Source organism: Geotrypetes seraphini, chromosome 2 (assembly GCF_902459505.1).
Source record: "Geotrypetes seraphini chromosome 2, aGeoSer1.1, whole genome shotgun sequence".
In the NCBI taxonomy this organism is placed as follows: domain Eukaryota; kingdom Metazoa; phylum Chordata; class Amphibia; order Gymnophiona; family Dermophiidae; genus Geotrypetes; species Geotrypetes seraphini.
The window spans coordinates 191,638,887-191,657,561 of NC_047085.1; the positions used below are offsets into that span (position 1 = coordinate 191,638,887).

An 18,675-nucleotide genomic window follows, 5' to 3' on the forward strand; every position below is an offset into this window, starting at 1 on the left:
GACCGGACCCCGGTGCCTCGCAGGTGAAGACCGAGCAGAAGTATTCATTTAGTAGTTCGGCTTTGTCTGAATCTGATTCTACATAATTCCCGTCTGGTTTCCTTAAGCGCACTATCCCATCAGTGTTTCTTTTTCTGTCACTAATATACCTGAAGAAGGATTTGTCCCCTTTCTTAATGTTCCTTGCAAGGTTTACTTCAACTCGATGCTTGGCTCTCTGACTGCCGCTTTCACCACTGTAGACTTGGCCTTGTATTCTAATTTAGCCTCCCTTGTCTCCGAATTTTTGCAGGAAATGAATGCTTGTTTCTTTTCTTTAATGAGGTCTGAGATCTCTGCGGTGAACCATTGGGGTCTATTGTTTCTTCGCCGTTTGCTTGCTGATTTTATGTAGCGGTTCGTTGCTACGTGTAGGGTAGATTTCAAGGTTGACCACATAGCTTCCGCATTATCAGCCACAGCTTGGTTTTGCAGTGTCTGATGGACAAAATCTCCATGCGTTTAAAGTCAGCACCATGAAAGTTGAGTACTTGATCAAATTTAAGTTGATACCGGGAGTAACGTCGCAAAAGAAATCTACTGTAGGGGGCGTTTAATTTTCGAAAGGGAGACTATGATAAATGAGGAAAATGGTTAAAAAGAAGTTAAAAGGATAAGTTGCAAAGGTTAGGATTGTAAACTAGGCGTGGATGTTATTTATAAATACCGTCGTGGAAGCCCAGACCAGATTTTTTCCACGTATCAGCAAAGGTGGAAACAAGAGCTGACGTGGTTAAAAAGGTGAAGTGAAAGAGGCTATTTGAGCCAAAAATACATGCTTTAAAGAATGGAAAAAAGATCCGAATGAAGAAAATAAGAAGAAACACAAGCACTGGCAAGTTAGATGCAAAGCATTGATAAAGATAGCTAAGAAAGAATATGAAGAGAAACTTGCAAAAAAGGCAAAAAACTCATCGCAAATTTTTTAGGTACATCAGAAGCAGAAAACCTGTGAGGAAATCTGTGGGACCGTTGGATGATCAAGGAGCGAAAGGGGCGCTCAGGGAAGATAAGGCCATAGCGGAAAGACTGAATTAATTCTTTGCTTCGGTCTTTAAGGAAGAAGATGTAAGAGATCTACCTGAACCGGAAATGGTTTTCAAGGGTGATGATGCGGAGGGACTGAAAGAAATCTCGGTGAATCTGGAAGATGTACTGAGCCAAATCGACAAGTTGAAAAATAATAAATTGCCAGGACTGGATGGTATACATCCCTGGGTATTAAAAGAACTCAGAAATGAAATTGCTGACCTGCTGTTAGTGATACCTGTTGCTAAAATCGCCTGTAGTACCTGAAGATTGGAGGGTGGCCAATGTTACGCTGATTTTTAAAAAGGGCTCCAGGGGAGATCCGGGAAATTACAGACCGTTAAGCTTCGCTTTGGTGCCAGGCAAAATGGTAGAAACTATTATAAAAAAATAAAACTGTGGAACACGTAGACAAGCATAATTTAATGAGACGGAGTCAGCATGGGTTCAGCCGAGGGAGATCTTGCCTCACCAATTTGCTTGACTTCTTTGAAGGTGTGAATAAACATGTGGATAAAGGAGAGCCGGTTGGAATAGCTTTGGATAAAGTTCCTCATGAGAGGCTCCTGAGAAAATTAAAGTGTCATGTGATAGGTGGCAAAGTTCAGTTGTGGATTAGGAATTGGTTATCGGATAGAAAACAGAGGGTAGGGTTAAATGGTCATTTTTCTCGATGGAGGAGAGTAAACAGTGGAATGCCGCAGGAGTCTGTACTGGGACCGGTGCTATTTAGCTTATTTATAAATGATCTGGAAATTGGAATGACGAGTGAGGTGATTAAATTTGCAGATGACACTAAACTGTTCAAAGTTGTTAAAATGCATGCGGATTGTGCAAAATTGCAGGCAGACCTTAGGAAATTGGAAGACTGGGTGTCCAAATGGCAGATGAAATTTAATGTGGACAAATGCAAAGTGATGCACATTGGAAAGGATAACCTAAATCACAGTTACCAGATGCTAGGGTCCACCTTGGGGATTAGTGCCCAAGAAAAAGGATCTGGGTGTCATTGTAGACAATACGATGAAATCTTCCACCCAATGTGCAGCGGTAGCCATAAAGCAAATAGGATGCTAGGAATTATTAAAAAAGGAATGGTTAACAAGACTAAGAATATTATAATGCCCCATATCACTTCATGGTGTGACCTCACCTGGAGTATTGCGTTCAATTCTGGTCTCCTTAACTCAAGAAAGATATAGCGGCACTAGAAAAGGTTCAAAGAATAGTGACCAAGATGATAAAGGGGATGGAACTCCTCTTGTATGAGGAAAGACTAAAACGGTTAGGGCTCTTCAGCTTGGAAAAGAGACGGCTGAGGGGAGATATGATTGAACTCTACAAAATCCTGAGTGGAGTAGAATGGGTACAAGTTGATCGATTTTTCACTCCGTCAAAAATTACAAAGACTAGGGGACACTCGATAGTTACAGGGAAATACTTTTAAAACCAATTGGAGGAATTTTTTTTTTCACTCAGAGAATAGTTAAGCTCTGGAACGCGTAAGAGCGGATAGCATAGCTGATTTTAAGAAAGGTTTGGACAAGTTCCTGGAGGGAAAGTCCATAAGCTGTTATTGAGAGAGGATTGGGGGAAGCCACTGCTTGCCCTGTATTGGAAGCATGGAATATTGCTACACCTTGGGTTTGGACAGGTACTAGTGATCAGGATTGGCCACCGTGAGAACAGGCTACTGGGCTTGATGAACTATTGATTTGACCCAGTAAGGCTATTCTTATGTTCTTATTGTGTTCAACAGAAAAGGAAATGCATTTCTAGTTTTATTTCACCAGTGTTGAAGTACTTGCTGACCTTTGCTGTAGCTGGTGAGTATCCCCAAACACTGCCAGCAGAGGACCTCCTCAAAAGGTGGCTAGAACTCCCTTCTACCAAATGTTGCAGTCGTTGGCAGCATCCTTGAGTCACTGAGGTGCCAGCATCTGTGGCTTAGGGACCTTGCTGCTGCCTGCCTGCCAAGCTTGGTAAAAGGAATTTTTGGCTACCTTCAGAGGAAGTCTTCAGCTGACATAGCTTGAGGGTCCTCATCAGTTGGGGAATTTATATTTTATATTTACATTAGAAGCTCTGGCAGACACTTATTTACAGAGTATGCATTCTTCCCAATTACTATTTCCAAATGTAAAAAGTGTCTTTGCTTATTTGTAAATGGGTTTCTACCAGAGCTTCTAATTTAGTAGCATAATTTAGTGAAATAACTACTTCTGAAGTTTATAGAGACAGACGGGAATGGATTGAATTCCAGCAGGGATGGGCGGGGACGGATTCAATTCCAGTGGGGACAGATCTGATTCCAGCGGGGATAGATTTGATTTCTGTTCCTGCGCAACTCTCTACCTCACACTCCTTCCTCAGCCTGTAAATGCATTTTCCCCTTCCACAGTATATCCCCACAAAATTTAATGATGGTTGCCTTTGTTCTTCAAATTTACCACCCAATTTACACTATTTATTCCTTTATACTTATTCAGCATGAATAAATACAACCGGCACATCAATTTCAGTTCCAAGACTCACAGGAGACTTCAGTCGAATATCTAATCCTTCAGCTAGCTTATCCATTATGGTAGAATATCCTGCTGTTAGAAGTGTGTGATCTCCAGCAAACTGGGCAAAAAATTCATTATGGTCCCAAGAACGAGCCGATACCTGTGAATAAAACCCAGGATACCCCATGAACTGCATATAAAATTTATAACATTGTACTCTACATGAAAATTAACTCAGATACTAACAGTAAAAATAAGAAATCAATAGGTATCATAACATGAAGATTACTGAGGAACAATTGCAAACAGCGAGGAAAAAAAGCTTTTCTTTCAGAACGTACTTGTAACAGTAGTTCTTAACCTTTCTTCTGTTGCGACATGAAAATTATCTGTTAAGTGTGACACAAACTGAACACTACAATTTGCAACTGAACAAAGAAAAAAAAATCCCTATATTATTTCATCGTTGTTAATAAAAATACAAGAGGAAAAGATTATATAAACTCTTTTCCAGTAGATAGGTGAGACATTCTAGACCACAGGGTTATTTCCCTTTACTCGCATGCTACAGAAGGAATTCACTCCAGATTCTTCACTTTGCCTTCCCAGACTAGTTTAGCACCTTCTGCAGTCAATATCCAAGCATAGAGAGACACCCATACATGTAAAGTAGAGTCACTTGTAACAGGTCAAACCATTGTTCTGCTCAAAATAACTAAACAGTACCATACCATTAACCGCCAACATAGGCTTCAAAGGAGCTCAGAACTACTCCCTCAACAGGTTGAACATATTTACAAATTCTGAAAGCAGGCACAGCAAGGACAGGGCAGGGGGGGGTCTAGAATGTCTCACCTACCTACTGGAAAAGAGCTTACCAGGGTACGTACATAATATCTTTTTCCAGTGCAATAGGTGAGACATTCTAGACCATAGGAATGTACAAAAGCAGTCTCCCCAAAGAGCGAGGGTGGGCTTGCTGCACTGGCCCTTAAGACTGAGGACCCGAAGGCCGAGTCTTGCCTGGCAGCAACATCCACTCTGTAGAACTTTGCAAACGTGTGAAGCGAAGACTATGTCACCGCCCTGCAAATCTCCACAGGAGGAATGGATCTAGCTTTGGTCCACGAAGAAGCCACACTCCTGATAGAATGCACCTGAACAGTGGACTGTTTCCCCACAAGAATGTAGGTGGACGAAATGGCTGCTTGGAGATTGTGGCCTTAGAAGAGGGAGCACTCCGTTGGAGTGAATGAGTCAGCACAAACAAATGGTCAGAAAAGCAAAACTTGCTTTAATCTTCATCCGTCAGATGAAAGAAGAACGGAGAAACTCATTAGTGACATCCAAATAACGCAGGAGAACCCTGCGCAAGTCCAATTTCTTCAACAGTCTATCCTGATGTTTGGAACCTGTTGGCTGAAAAGCAGGCAAGCACACTTCCTGATTGACATGGAAAGCCAAAACCACCTTCAACAAACAGGAAGGAACTGTCTGCAGAGAAACCCCAGCCTCTGAAATTCAGAGAAAGGGGTCTTGACAAGACAACGCCTGTACTTCGAAAACCCTACGGACAGAAGTGATGGTGACTAGAAAAACAAGTCGAGAGTTAAATCTAAAAGGGAAGCATCCGAAGAGGCAAAGGGAGTTCTGGCAAGGCCAGACAACACCACATTAAAGTCTCAGGCTGGGAATGGATTCTTAACAGGCGACCAGACCTGAAGAGCCCCCTTCAAAAAATGAGCAACATCTAGATCCGATGACAAAGAGAATCAACTGTCCCGGGATTAAAAACAGGACAGTCTGGACAGCTGAACCCACATAGATGCCACAGTGATCTCTTTATCCAGACCAGATTGGAGAAAAGCAAGAATCTGCACTACCGGAGCAGAATAAGGGTTCACCCGGTCTTGACCTGAGAAGTGTATCCAATAAGGCCGCGCACTCAAGAACCAAGCCGTAAGAGCAAAGCAACCCAGATCTCCCTTGGCCACCGGGCCCTGAGCGAGAAGGTCTGGATAGATGCTCAGGCGCAGACTGCCTCCCACATGCAGCCATATCAGATCCGCGTACTACGGTCTTCGAGGCCAATCGGGAGCCACTAGAATGACACACCCGGGATGCCCTGGCCGATCATCGGCCAAGGAAGACTTATAGAAGAGCTCCTTGAGGCCATGGTTGCATTAGAGAATTGAGCCCCTCGCTTCCAGGCTCAGATCTGTAACTGAAAAAGTGCTGTGCTTCTTGTTTCTCACCATGGCCATGAGGTCAAAGTGGGGCTGCTCCCAGCACCTCACAACTGTCTGAAATACTTCCTGCGACAGGACCCACTCACCCGGATCCAGAGTCTGACAGCTGAGGAAGCCTGCTTGAACGATGTCCAACTCTGGCCAAATATGCTGCCATCAGCGCCAGATGACGTTCTGCCCAAAGGAAAACAAGGCGGGCTTCCTGAGCCTATGGAGAGTTCTTGGTTCCTCCCTGGCAACTGACATACACCACTGCCATCGCCTTGTCAGAGAAGACCCGGATCACCTGTTCCTCCAGGGTTCTCTGCAAGTCTCTCAAGGACAGATGAATGACCCGGAGCTCCAAATGGTAGATTGACCACTGTCTCAGAGACGAGTTCAACAGCCTTGAAGGGGATGACGATTGCAGTGAGCTCCCCAGCCCTGAAGGCTGACATCTGTCGTTACCACAATCCAGGAGGTAATACGTAAGAGAACACCCTGGCAAAGTGATTGAGGACAAAGCCACCAGTTCATGCTCACTCTGGCCTCCAAAGTCTATGGCAGGCTCATCTGTAAGGCACCTGATCTCTAAGAAAGTCCTCAGAGTTCAGTCTCAAACTAAGAGGCTGAAACCAGCCAGAGGTCTCTCCTCAAGGAGAGCTTTTCACTTAGGATGAGAAAATTCACACCTCATTGAAGTATAGTGCGCTTAGCCTGACTTAACAGTTTTCCAGGCCTCTCTCCCACTTACTACTCCCCAAAGTAACTTAACATAATATAGATTTTTATATATTGCAGCGACCTCACAGTTCTGTGCAGTTTACAGATCAAGAATTACTAACAATGTAGTAGATCACAATCAGTCATGAAATTTAACCAAAAATATAATTTTCAACAATTATCTGAAAGCTGAATAGATCAGAAGATACTAAAATGTGATAGTTCACAGTGGATTAGTCATGATATTTACCAAAAAAGATATGTTTTCAACATTTTTCTAAAGTCTTTGAAATAGTGACTCTTTCTTATCTATTTGTGCTTTGGACCGCCATGGTTGTTAAAAGCATTGAGACTCCACTCTTTGTTTCTAGTGTACAACTTAAGTCAAAGAGCCATTTTCCACATGTAGAATATGTGGAAAACACTTCATAAAATGCTCAAAAAAAGAAAAGAAAAGAAAAATATAGATATACAAACACATATGTGTATATATAAATGTTTGAGATTAAAGTTGTTGACCCTTGCTGATTTTGCTCCATTGAGAGAAATAATTATTTGGAAAGGAAGTTGATATAAAAGTTGTTATACAATTCTAATCTAAGATGACCACAAAAAGAAATTGGACTCGGACATACTTCCCTTTTTGGGTACAAGTTAAACCTACCTGAGAAAGGCTACTGCCACAGGCGTACTCTAGATTACTTAGATGAAACTGTAACACCTTTTCCTCTAGCTCGGTAAACTGGATACCTGATTCTTGAACAAAGGCTTTGTAGATTTCCTGTATTTTTTCTGTCAAAAAAAATTAACATAAATACATTCAAATTTATTAACTTTCTCAAACTTTTATGCATTTTTGTATCCCCTTTGCCCATTAATAATGTCAAGAAACGCAGTGTGTGAACATTCTACATCTCTGTCACACATTTTTAATCTACCTCTCCACACTTTAGAATCCTTAAGGAAAAGTAAAAATTAATTTTACAGCTAGGGCTTTCTCTCACTCTTTTCTCAAACATAAACCCCTACCCCACCTTAGTAAGAAGTGAAACCAACTTCAGTTCTATGCTACTTTACTCCCAGTCTGATCATCAGGATATATAGCACCTGATCTTACAGGTTCAACCAAGCAATTATCTCACATGTTTTCACACATTGCAGTTCTGGTGCTGCCCCTCAATCCTTGGCCTCGTTCAGTAGAGGTACGTTTTACATGTACTTTTTTAGTGTAGATAAGCAACACATTTTCCTGGGAGATTTTCTTCAAGATAAAGGTAAGCAGTTGTCTTTCTGATGGATTAAAAATAGCTGTTTTACTGCTCCTACAACAGAAATTAAAGCCAGGTTTCCCAAATCTATCCTGGTGACTCTAATAGTTTTCAAGATATAAGAGGACAATTTTACTAGCATGATGGAAAAACTCTAGCTCTTCTATATTTCTGTAGGGAAAAAAATGGCAGGAAATACCCAAGCCATGTTCTTGATACAGCAACAGCCACTGACTTTCCTTTTGATCCAAAGCTTCTCAAACTTGCCCTGGTGACCTCATAGCTAGAGGTGTTTTCTGAATATCCAAATGAACATGCATAAAATAAACATAGACTGGTTTGTTGTGATATGCAAATGTATTTCATGCATATTCAATGTGGACATCCTAAAGGAGTGAGAGGAAGCAGCAGAACCAGATCCCATTAAGAGTGAAAAAAACAGACAGATGTGAAGCTACCCTTCTATACCCATATCCCTCTCCTTCTCCACTGACCAAGACTAGACTCCATTCCTTCCATCTTTATTATTTATACTTTTCAAAATAATTTCAAGCATTTAACACTTGTACAGAAAGAAAGATTAAGCAAGTATCTTGAATTATATCACAAATTAAACAAAGGAAACAAACAATATGCTAATATGTCTCAGATCCTCAAATTGGAGATTCAAGATTACTTCAGAGTGATTACAAAAGGAAACAAAGAATATCAATCCCTTTTTTTTTTTTAATAAAGCACAGTTACTTACCGTAACAGGTGTTATCCAGGGACAGCAGGCAGATATTCTTAACGTATGGGTGACGTCACCGACGGAGCCCCGGTACGGACCTTTTTAACTAGAAAGTTCTAGTTGGCCGCACCGCGCATGCGCGAGTGCCTTCCCGCCCGACGGAGGAGTGCGTGGTCTCCAGTTAGGATAAGCCAGCTAAGAAGCCAACCCGGGGAGGTGGGTGGGTCGTAAGAATATCTGCCTGCTGTCCCTGGATAACACCTGTTACGGTAAGTAACTGTGCTTTATCCCAGGACAAGCAGGCAGCATATTCTTAACGTATGGGTGACCTCTAAGCTAACAGAGAGGGAGGAGGGATGGTTGGCCATTAGGAAAATAAATTCTGAAGTACAGATTGGCCGAAGTGCCCATCCCGTCTGGAGAAGGCATCCAGACAGTAGTGAGTAGTGAATGTGTGAACTGAAGACCAAGTGGCCGCCCTGCAGATTTCCTCAATGGGCGTGGAACGGAGGAAAGCCACAGAGGCAGCCATAGCCCTGACTTTATGGGCCGTGACAGCTCCTTCCAGTGACAGGCCGGCCCGAGCATAACAGAACGCAATACAGGCAGCAAGCCAATTGGACAGCGTTCGTTTAGATACAGGGTGACCCCGACGGTTAGGATCGAAGGTCAGAAAGAGTTGAGGAGAGGTGCGGTGCGCCCTGGTACGGTCAAGGTAGTACGCCAGGGCACGCTTACAATCCAGCGTGTGCAGAGCCTGTTCCCCAGGATGAGAATGTGGTTTAGGGAAGAAGACAGGTAACACGATGGACTGGTTGAGGTGAAAGGCTGAAACCACTTTAGGAAGGAATTTTGGATGGGTACGCAGAACCACCTTGTCGTGGTGAAAGACAGTGAACGGTGGATCGGCGACCAGTGCATGTAGCTCACTAACCCTCCTGGCAGAGGTGATGGCAATGAGGAAAAGCACCTTCCATGTGAGAAGTTTGAGCGAGGTAGTAGCAAGCGGCTCAAAGGGGGGTTTCATGAGGGCTGACAAAACCACATTGAGGTCCCAGACAACCGGGGGAGGCTGAAGAGGTGGTTTGATATTGAAGAGGCCTCTCATGAACCGGGAAACCAGAGGATGAGCCGTGAGGGGTTTTCCAAGGATAGGCTCGTGAAAAGCAGTGATAGCGCTGAGGTGGACTCTGATTGAGGTAGACTTGAGACCAGCGTTAGACAGAGAGAGCAAATAGTCCAGTACAGTCTCCACGGCCAATGAGGTGGGATTGTGATGATGCAGGAGGCACCAAGAGGAGAACCGGGTCCATTTCTGATGGTAACATTGGAGTGTGGAGGGTTTCCTGGAGGCCTCCAAAATGCGACGGACAGGCTGAGACAGGTTTCCTGGAGAGGTCAGCCCGAGAGAAACCAAGCTGTCAGGTGGAGGGAAGACAGATTGGGATGTAGCAGAGACTGACGTTGCTGTGTAAGCAGAGATGGAAATACAGGAAGAGGAATGGGCTCCCTGGAGCTGAGTTGAAGTAGAAGGGAGAACCAGTGTTGCCTGGGCCACCGAGGGGCGATGAGAATCATGGTGGCTCTGTCCTTGCGGAGTTTGAACAGAGTCCGCAACATCAGAGGAAGTGGAGGGAAGGCATAGAGGAACCGATCCGTCCAGTCGAGCAGGAATGCATCCGGGGCCAGACGATGTGGAGAGAAGAGTCTGGAGCAGAACTGGGGCAGCTGATGGTTGTGAGGAGCTGCAAAGAGGTCCACCTGCGGAGTGCCCCAGCGAGCAAAGATGGAGTGGAGAGTGGGAGGATCCAGGGTCCACTCGTGAGGTTGAAGGATGCGGCTGAGCTGGTCGGCCAGGGAGTTCTGTTCGCCCTGGATATAGACCGCTTTGAGGTAAAGATTGTGGGCTGTGGCCCAGGTCCAAATTCGGAGGGCCTCCTGACAAAGGAGACGAGATCCGGTGCCGCCTTGCTTGTTGATGTAGTACATGGCGACCTGGTTGTCCGTGCACAGGAGAAGAACCTGAGGATAGAGAAGGTGCTGGAAGGCCTTGAGAGCATAAAACATGGCTCTGAGCTCCAGGAAATTGATGTGATGTTGGCGCTCCTGAGGGGTCCAGAGTCCCTGGGTGCGTAAATCCCCTATGTGAGCTCCCCATGCATAGGGGGAGGCATCTGTGGTGATGATCATGGAATGAGGGGGTGGATGCAAAAGGAGGCCCCTGGAAAGATTTGAGGAGTTCAACCACCATTGAAGAGATCGCTGAAGAGACGATGTCACAGAGATGGGATGAGAAAGAGGATCCCTGGTCTGTGACCATTGGTTGGCGAGGGTCCATTGCGGTATCCTCAGATGGAGTCGCGCCAGCGGAACTACATGGACTGTCGAGGCCATGTGACCCAGAAGAATCATCATCTGGCGAGCAGGGATGGATGGTTGTAGGAGCACCTGTCGACAGAGGTGAAGTAGTGTCCGGTGCCGGTCGGCAGGGAGGAACGCTCTCATGAGGTTGGTATCGAGAAGTGCTCCGATGAACTGAAGGCGCTGCGTGGGAAGCAGATGCGACTTGGGATAATTGATCTCGAACCCCAAGAGATGGAGGAAAGAGATGGTGTGGTGAGTTGATTGCAGCACAAGTGGTGAGGTTGTTGCTTTCACCAACCAATCGTCCAAGTAGGGGAACACTTGAAGGTTGTGGGACCTGAGACAGGCCGCTACCACAATCAGGCACTTGGTGAACACCCTGGGTGATGATGCGAGACCAAAGGGTAGCACTTTGTACTGATAGTGGTGATTCAGTATCTGGAATCGGAGGTAGCGACGTGAAGCCTGATGGATTGGGATGTGAGTGTAGGCCTCCTTGAGGTCCAGGGAACATAGCCAGTCGTGTTGAGACAGAAGAGGATAAAGTGTGGCAAGGGAGAGCATCCTGAATTTTTCCTTGACCAAACACTTGTTGAGGTTCCTGAGATCGAGGATAGGACGAAGATCCCCTGTTTTCTTGGGTACCAAGAAGTAGCGGGAGTAAAATCCCTGACCTCTTTGGTCTGGTGGAACTTCTTCGATGGCATTGAGAAGGAGGAGGGATTGGACCTCCCTGAGGAGGAGAGGAGTCTGGGAGGAGTGAGAAGCAGACTCTACGGGAGGATGGTCTGGAGGAAGAGTCTGAAACCTTAGTGAGTATCCGTGACGGATGATGTTTAGAACCCACAGGTCTGATGTGATGGCCTCCCAGCGCCGTAGAAAGATGGTGAGGCGGCCCCCGATAGGTTGAGGCAGAGGCAGCGAGGGTTGAAGACTGGCTATGCCCTGGAGAAAGGAGTCAAAAGGGCTGAGGAGGCTTAGTTTGAGGGAGAGGCTTAGCTGTCTGGTGAGATTGCGAGCGAGCCTGAGAGTGCTGTTGTTGTTGTTGGCGAGGCCGACGAGATTGCTGTTGAGGAGGATTCAGTGGCCTAGCAGAAAAGCGACGTTGGTAAGAAGACTGAGGTCTGTATGGTCGTGTCGGCGGAGTCTTCTTTTTAGGCTTAATGAGGGTGTCCCATCTCGTCTCATGAGCCGAAAGTTTTTGTGTGGTGGTATCTAGAGACTCCCCAAAAAGTTCATCACCAAGACAGGGCGCGTTGGCAAGGCGGTCTTGGTGGTTGACATCCAGGTCAGATACTCTCAGCCAGGCAAGGCGTCGCATGGCAATTGCCAGAGCAGAGGCACGGGAGGAGAGCTCGAAGGAGTCATAGATTGAGCGTACCATGAACTTCCTGAGCTGAAGGAGGGTAGAAATCTGTTGCTGAAACAATGGGACCTTGCGTTCAGGGATGTACTTTTGCAGAGCAGAAAGTTGTTGTACCAGATATTTCATATAAAAAGAAAAATGAAATGAGTAATTGTTGGCTCTGCTAGCCAGCATGGCATTCTGGTATAGGCGCTTTCCAAATTTATCCATTGTTTTACCCTCTCTGCCAGGAGGGGTGGAGGCATAGACACTGGAACCATGAGATTTCTTGAGAGTGGATTCTACCAGGAGGCTCTCATGTGGCAACTGGGGTTTATCAAATCCCGGGATAGGGATGACCCGGTATAAACTGTCCAGTTTCTTAGGGGCACCTGGAACAGTAAGGGGGTTCTCCAAGTTTTTATAAAACGTCTCCCGCAGAATATCATGGACGGGGAGTTTAAGAAATTCCTTGGGGGGTTGGTCGAAATCCAAGGCTTCTAGAAAGGCCTGGGACTTCTTGGAGTCGGACTCAAGTGGGATGGAAAGAGCCCCAGACATCTCCCGAAGGAATTTTGTAAATGAGGACTGCTCGGGTTTGGAGGTGGATTCAGCCATGGAGGGTTCCTCATCAGTGGAAGAGGCATCCTCCTCGGTACCGAGTGGGGATTGCTCCCATAAGTCAGGGTCCCTGATGGCCGGCTCAGCATGGCGGGTTTTAGAAAGGGACTTGCCAGATCTCATGGATACGGTGCCGGGGGATGAAGACCGGTGCCGATCTCTGTCCCGGGAGGAGTGGTGTCGATCCCGGTCCCGAGACGATCGATGTCGATCTTGGGTTCAGGATGGGTCCTCCGACGTGCAGGTCTGTAGTGTAGGCTGTGCCGATAAGACCGGCATCGAAGTGTTCATCGGTACCGAGGGGGTGGCCACTGGCGTAGTGGTGCGAGGCTCGGGCCGGACCGGTACCGGAAGGAGTGGTGCCAGCAGGGTTGGAAGCAGTTCCTGAAGCTGGTGCTCGAGTTGCTCCTGTAATTTAGTTTGGAGGATGGCCGAGATACGGTCCTCCAATGGGGGCACCGGTACCGTTTTACTTTTCTTCGGTACCATAGGTGCCGCTCTACGCTCCGGTGATGAGGAGGCCGATGAAGAGGCACTCACCGTTATCGGAGCGGAGCGCTTACGGGACTTGCGGGACGTCGGAAGGACCGGTGTCACCGCCGTGGCTGGAGGGCGCTCGAGGGAAGTGGAAGGCTTCTTAGCCGGCTTACCTGGCGCCATCGACCCCGCAGAAGGATCAGGTGGTGTCGATGTTGACGGTGCCGATTTCGGCGGTGCCGTCGACGTCGGGGTCGGATCCATAGCAGAACCGGTGCCGAAGAGGAGATTCTGCTGAATTTGTCTATTTTTAAGTGTGCGTTTTTGAAGAGTCGCGCAGCGGGTGCAGGTGTCAGCCCGATGTTCCGGACCCAAGCACTGTAGGCACCAGTTGTGTGGGTCCGAAAGGGAAATCGGGCGTGCACACCGCTGGCACTTCTTAAAACCCGGCTGAGGGGGCATGAAGGGGAATACGGCCTCAGCGAAATCAAAGCCGGAGGCTTGTATGATGGCAACAGGCCCCGCCGGGGCCTGTTGAAAAATAAAGGAAAAAATAAAGTTGTTTTTTTTTTTTTTTTAGATTAGAAAGAAAACAGAAAAACCCGAAGGAAAAAAGCAGAAAAAATTAGAATAACGCGAGCGGGAAGGCAAAAAAGGAGTGTTCAACAGCCGTTGAATACCACATGCGTCTTCTTCGCTCCGCGGAAACGAAGAAACTGGAGACCACGCACTCCTCCGTCGGGCGGGAAGGCACTCGCGCATGCGCGGTGCGGCCAACTAGAACTTTCTAGTTAAAAAGGTCCGTACCGGGGCTCCGTCGGTGACGTCACCCATACGTTAAGAATATGCTGCCTGCTTGTCCTGGGATAAAATCTTTATTCATTTTCAAACTTACAATAAGTGTGACAACAAGTTAAAACATTTTAACATTAAATATACCCTTTAATATTCAGCAATAATACAAATCATATAACCATATCTCCCTCCCTTCCCACCCTTTCATAACAAATATTTAATATCCTATATAGAAAATGATATACTAAAATTCCCCCCCTCCCTGAATATTGAACTTATAAATTTAAGGGAAAAATGGCATCTATTCATTACAATATTTTGTTAACGGCTCCCACACATATTGAAATTTCCTTAAATACCCCTGCTGTGTAGCTATTACTCTTTCCATTTTATATATATGACACAATGAGTTCCACCAAAAATTATAATTCAGTCTATTCCAATTCTTCCAGTTACAAGTAATTTGTTGTATGGCAACCCCTGTCATTATAAGCAAAAGCTTATTATTGTTCAAAGATATCTGACTCTTTGCCCTCACTGACATGCCAAATAATATAGTATCATAGGTCAATGCCACTGGTTTTTCTAATAAACAATTAATTTGGCCCCAAATTTATTTCCAAAAAATCCATAATAAATGGACAACAGAATAATAAATGATCTAAAGTCCCTGCTTCGAGATGACAATGCCAACATCTATTAGAATTAGAGCTATCTAATTTTTGTAACCGAACGAGGATCCATAATGCTCTATGTAACAGAAAAAACCAAGTTTGTCTCATAGATGCAGACACTGTACAGCTCATCCTCCAAGTCCAAATTTGTGGCCATTGAGACACAGTAATTTGATGCTTAATCTCAATGCTCCAAATGTCTCTCAGACCAGTCTTTGGTTTCTTTTTGATAAATCCAGTTAACAAATTATACCACTGCGTGGCCTAGTGCCCCAGGAAGTCCACCTGAAAGCATAAGAACTCCAAGCTATACTGATTATTAAGATTTTTCCATTCATCTGAATGGCCTGCTTCAGTTGCATCCATCTAAAACTTTGTGTTTTATTTAGGCCATATTTATGTTGCAACTGTGAAAAATCAAGCAGCTTACCATTAGAAATAACATCATCTAATACACATAATCCTGCAATCATCCAGTGCTTCCAGAAGACCTTAAATCCGCCAATTTGAATCTTGGAGTTCAGCCATATAGTTTGATTTGTGAATTGGAATAGGTGTTAAATTACTCACATATCTTAATGTTTTCCATGTATCTACTAATATTCTATTTTCTTTATATAATCTAGGCATTTTGATACTGAGAACATGGCATAATCGCAGAGGAAACATGAGGCACCATTCCAACCATAACCAATCTGGGATATTTTCAATAAGCTCTGGGAGGACCCAATACATACCCTGGCACATAATATAGGAGTGATGATACCTATAAAAGTTGGGAAAATTTACCCCTCCCTCTGCAATCGGCTTTTGTAGAGATACTAAAGCAATTCTAGGAGTTTTACCTAGCCAAATAAATTTTGTAAGAACACTATTTAATTTTTTATAAAAGGACCCTTGAAAAAAACCCGGCAACACACCTATTTGGTAACAATCCGGAAATATTTGGATTTTATATCCCAAAAATTCCTTAGATCAATTCTTAAAGAACATTTTCAAAATCCATTCTTTATCCGGTTGAAGAGCTACCGTCAGTAAGAGTGTTGCCAGAGAAGCAATAGAAACATCTGATGTCTCCAATAAATTGGATATTTTTGCAATCGCTTAAAGAATATTGTCCAACTGTTAATGTAGAAATTCTCAGCATATATATATACAATACTAACTATCTCCTGTATTCTTCTCATATCATTGTGAAGCTATACAATGTCCGCTCACATATTGCGGCATCATATATACAGATAAGAGAATACTTCTTTAAATCTAATTACAGATATGTTCTTATATCTATATGTTTGTATATACACATTTTTCTTTTGTTTCTTCTTTTCTTTTGTATGGACCGTCAGAAAATAACTGGACCATAAATTGTGCCCAGCTATCTCATGTCTTCGTCAGTCCACTTTATTGTTTATTTCTATCAAAACCGTACAATCCGCTTCAATAATTCATACTAATGGTACTTTCAATAATTCATACAAATGTTGCTTTTTAAACTTCATGCTTATTATCTTTCTCTAAACTTATATTCAATTAATTTATATGTTTTTCTCCGTATTTAATTAGCTACTTAGCTTTGAGGTTAGCTCTCAAAATTCATCAATGCCACCTAGTGGGGTCTCTCATATATTTTCATTTCCAGAATGTTGCGGATCTAATTTCTGAGGTAAATAATAAGCTTTTACAAGGGGAGGCATAGATTGTTCCGGGATGTTCAAAATTTCTTTAAAATATCTTTTTATCATCTCTATTGGAGTAACAACAGCTAATTAGCTCTGCTCATATTTTCCAAAGCCTCCAATTTTTTTCTTAAAGAAGTATTATCAATTATTAGTGCTTCTTGGATTTTTTTCCTGGAAGTCAATTCAGTAGAAACTTTCAGTAGATCTGTTTTAATTGTTATAGTTTCTTGTTTTAATTCAGAAAGTTCTTTTGCATGTATATTTAATCTCTCTCCTTGTTTATTTACTTGTGTAGCAACTGAATTTCCAAGTTTTACTACAAGTCCCACAAAGTATCCATTCCTTCCATCTTGCTGAACCATATGCCTGGAATATACTTACTCAGTTGGTACATCATGATCCATATCTTTGGCCCTATTCAAATCCAGGCTTAAAACCACCTTTTTGAGGCTATTTTTTATAGGAATTATTAAAAACAATGTGTATCAGGCAAATAAGGGGTTAAAATTTAAATCTGCTCAATACTCATGCTTTATTCATGTCCATAATAAATAAATAGAAACTCCTTAATCTCTTATTTGTTCTGTTTGTCCATCATAAATAAATTCTAAGCTCTGTCAAGCAGGGACTGTGTCAAACATGTTTGCGTATACTGCTGCATAAGTTTAGTCAGTGCTTCATTTCTGCTGATACTTCTGGAAATTGGGAAGAAGGAAATAATGTCATGGCTCACTCCCTAAGAGGCAGAGCAGAGACCATAATAAATTTACTCTGTACAGGGCCTGCTGTACCCTCTTCTGCTTCCGCCTCACTGCAAGAGCAGATCGCCCCCTTTGCTAGAGAATGACACGGGGACAAACTTTTCTCCATCCCCACAGGAAGATCGCTCCTGCCCCGAAAGCCCACTAGACCACCAGGTAAGGTTCTGGGGAGTCGCAGAGGGCTTAAAAATAGACCCCCCAAATTAAAATTGATTTTAAAATACCAAACCAAAACAAAAAAACGTGAATAACCGAATCCGCGGATACTGAAACTGCGGATTTAGAGGGAAAAGTATATTCATTGTGGATATCTTGAAAACCTGACCTGCCTGTGGCTCTCAAGGTCTGGAATTGCTATCCCTGATCTAGAAGAAGTAGGAAAGCAGTGGGCAAAAATAAAAGGAACAATTGTAAGGGCAACAAACCATTTTACAGTGGTGCCTCGCATAACGGACGCCTCGCACAGCGAACGCTGCGCATAACGAACTTTTTGTCTTGCTCCCTATAACGAACTTCATTTCACACAACGAAGTCGCCCGAGGGGCCCGGGGGGGGGGGCGGAACTACTCTCGACGCTTCCTAATGTGAGCCGGGAACAGCAGCACCCTCACCTTACCTCGGATGCCGAGTTTTCCGGCTTTCTTTTTCGGCCAGCCACACGCTTTCAGGGAGCAGCACATGCGCGCATGCTCTGTTGTTCAATCTTCTCCTCTGAGAGGAGAACATTGATCAACTCCAGCAGCTGCGCGTGCACAGCTTTTTGAGATCGTGCCGGGAGCCAGACCCGCTGATGCACAGCAGCAGTGAATATTGTGCAGACAAACTAACCTGCTGTTACAGCCGAAGAGGGAGGAAGGAAAACTGTTGAATTTCTTGGGGGAAAGATGAGGAGTTCTGGCCAGCAGGGGAGGGAAAGCTGGACAGTACGGGGGAGGAGCAGTAGGGAAGGCAAGAGATCACTGCCCTCTCCAGCCAAAATTTTCCTTTTCAGAGGGACCCCGACATGGCAGCCATTCTCACAAACTGCCTGCGGCTGCCCCGAAGTTTTCCCTCTGCTGCAACTTCCCGTTTCTGATAGGGCAGATCGCCGCAAAGGGAAAGCTTCGGGGCAGCTACCGGCAGTTTATGAGAACAGCTGCCATGTCGGGGTCCCTCTGAAAAGGAAAATTTAGGTGTTTAATAAAGAAGTTTGGATCGCAGGGCCCCTTAGATCTATGCTCCCCCCTCTTACGCCAGCCCTGGGACCCTTCTGACAGTTTCGGGCCCTAGGCAAGTGCAGAGCTGCACTCAAGTGGCTAAAGAGCCACATGCGGCTCGCGAGCCGCGGTTTGCCGACCACTGACCTAGGACAACTGGAGGGTCAGGTGATTTGCCTAGAGTCACATGGAGCTGCAGTGGGAACTGACCCAGTTCCCGAAGTTCTTAGCCTCCT

General features: G+C 44.7%; 1 protein-coding gene across 5 annotated transcripts in view; it reads right to left on the reverse strand.

Moving 5' to 3' along the window:
* Positions 1 to 18,675, reverse strand: part of KDM1B (lysine demethylase 1B) — a 122,463-nt gene that overhangs the window by 40,161 nt on the left and 63,627 nt on the right. For 4 of the 5 annotated variants that reach the window (XM_033934580.1, XM_033934581.1, XM_033934579.1 and 1 more), the window contains 2 exons: positions 7,191 to 7,318; positions 3,604 to 3,735 (listed from right to left, as the gene is read on the reverse strand). In XM_033934580.1, coding sequence (XP_033790471.1) covers positions 3,604 to 3,735; positions 7,191 to 7,318 — 260 coding nt within the window. The remainder of the gene's footprint in view (positions 1 to 3,603; positions 3,736 to 7,190; positions 7,319 to 18,675) is intronic. The other variant, XM_033934583.1, reaches the window with a different exon arrangement.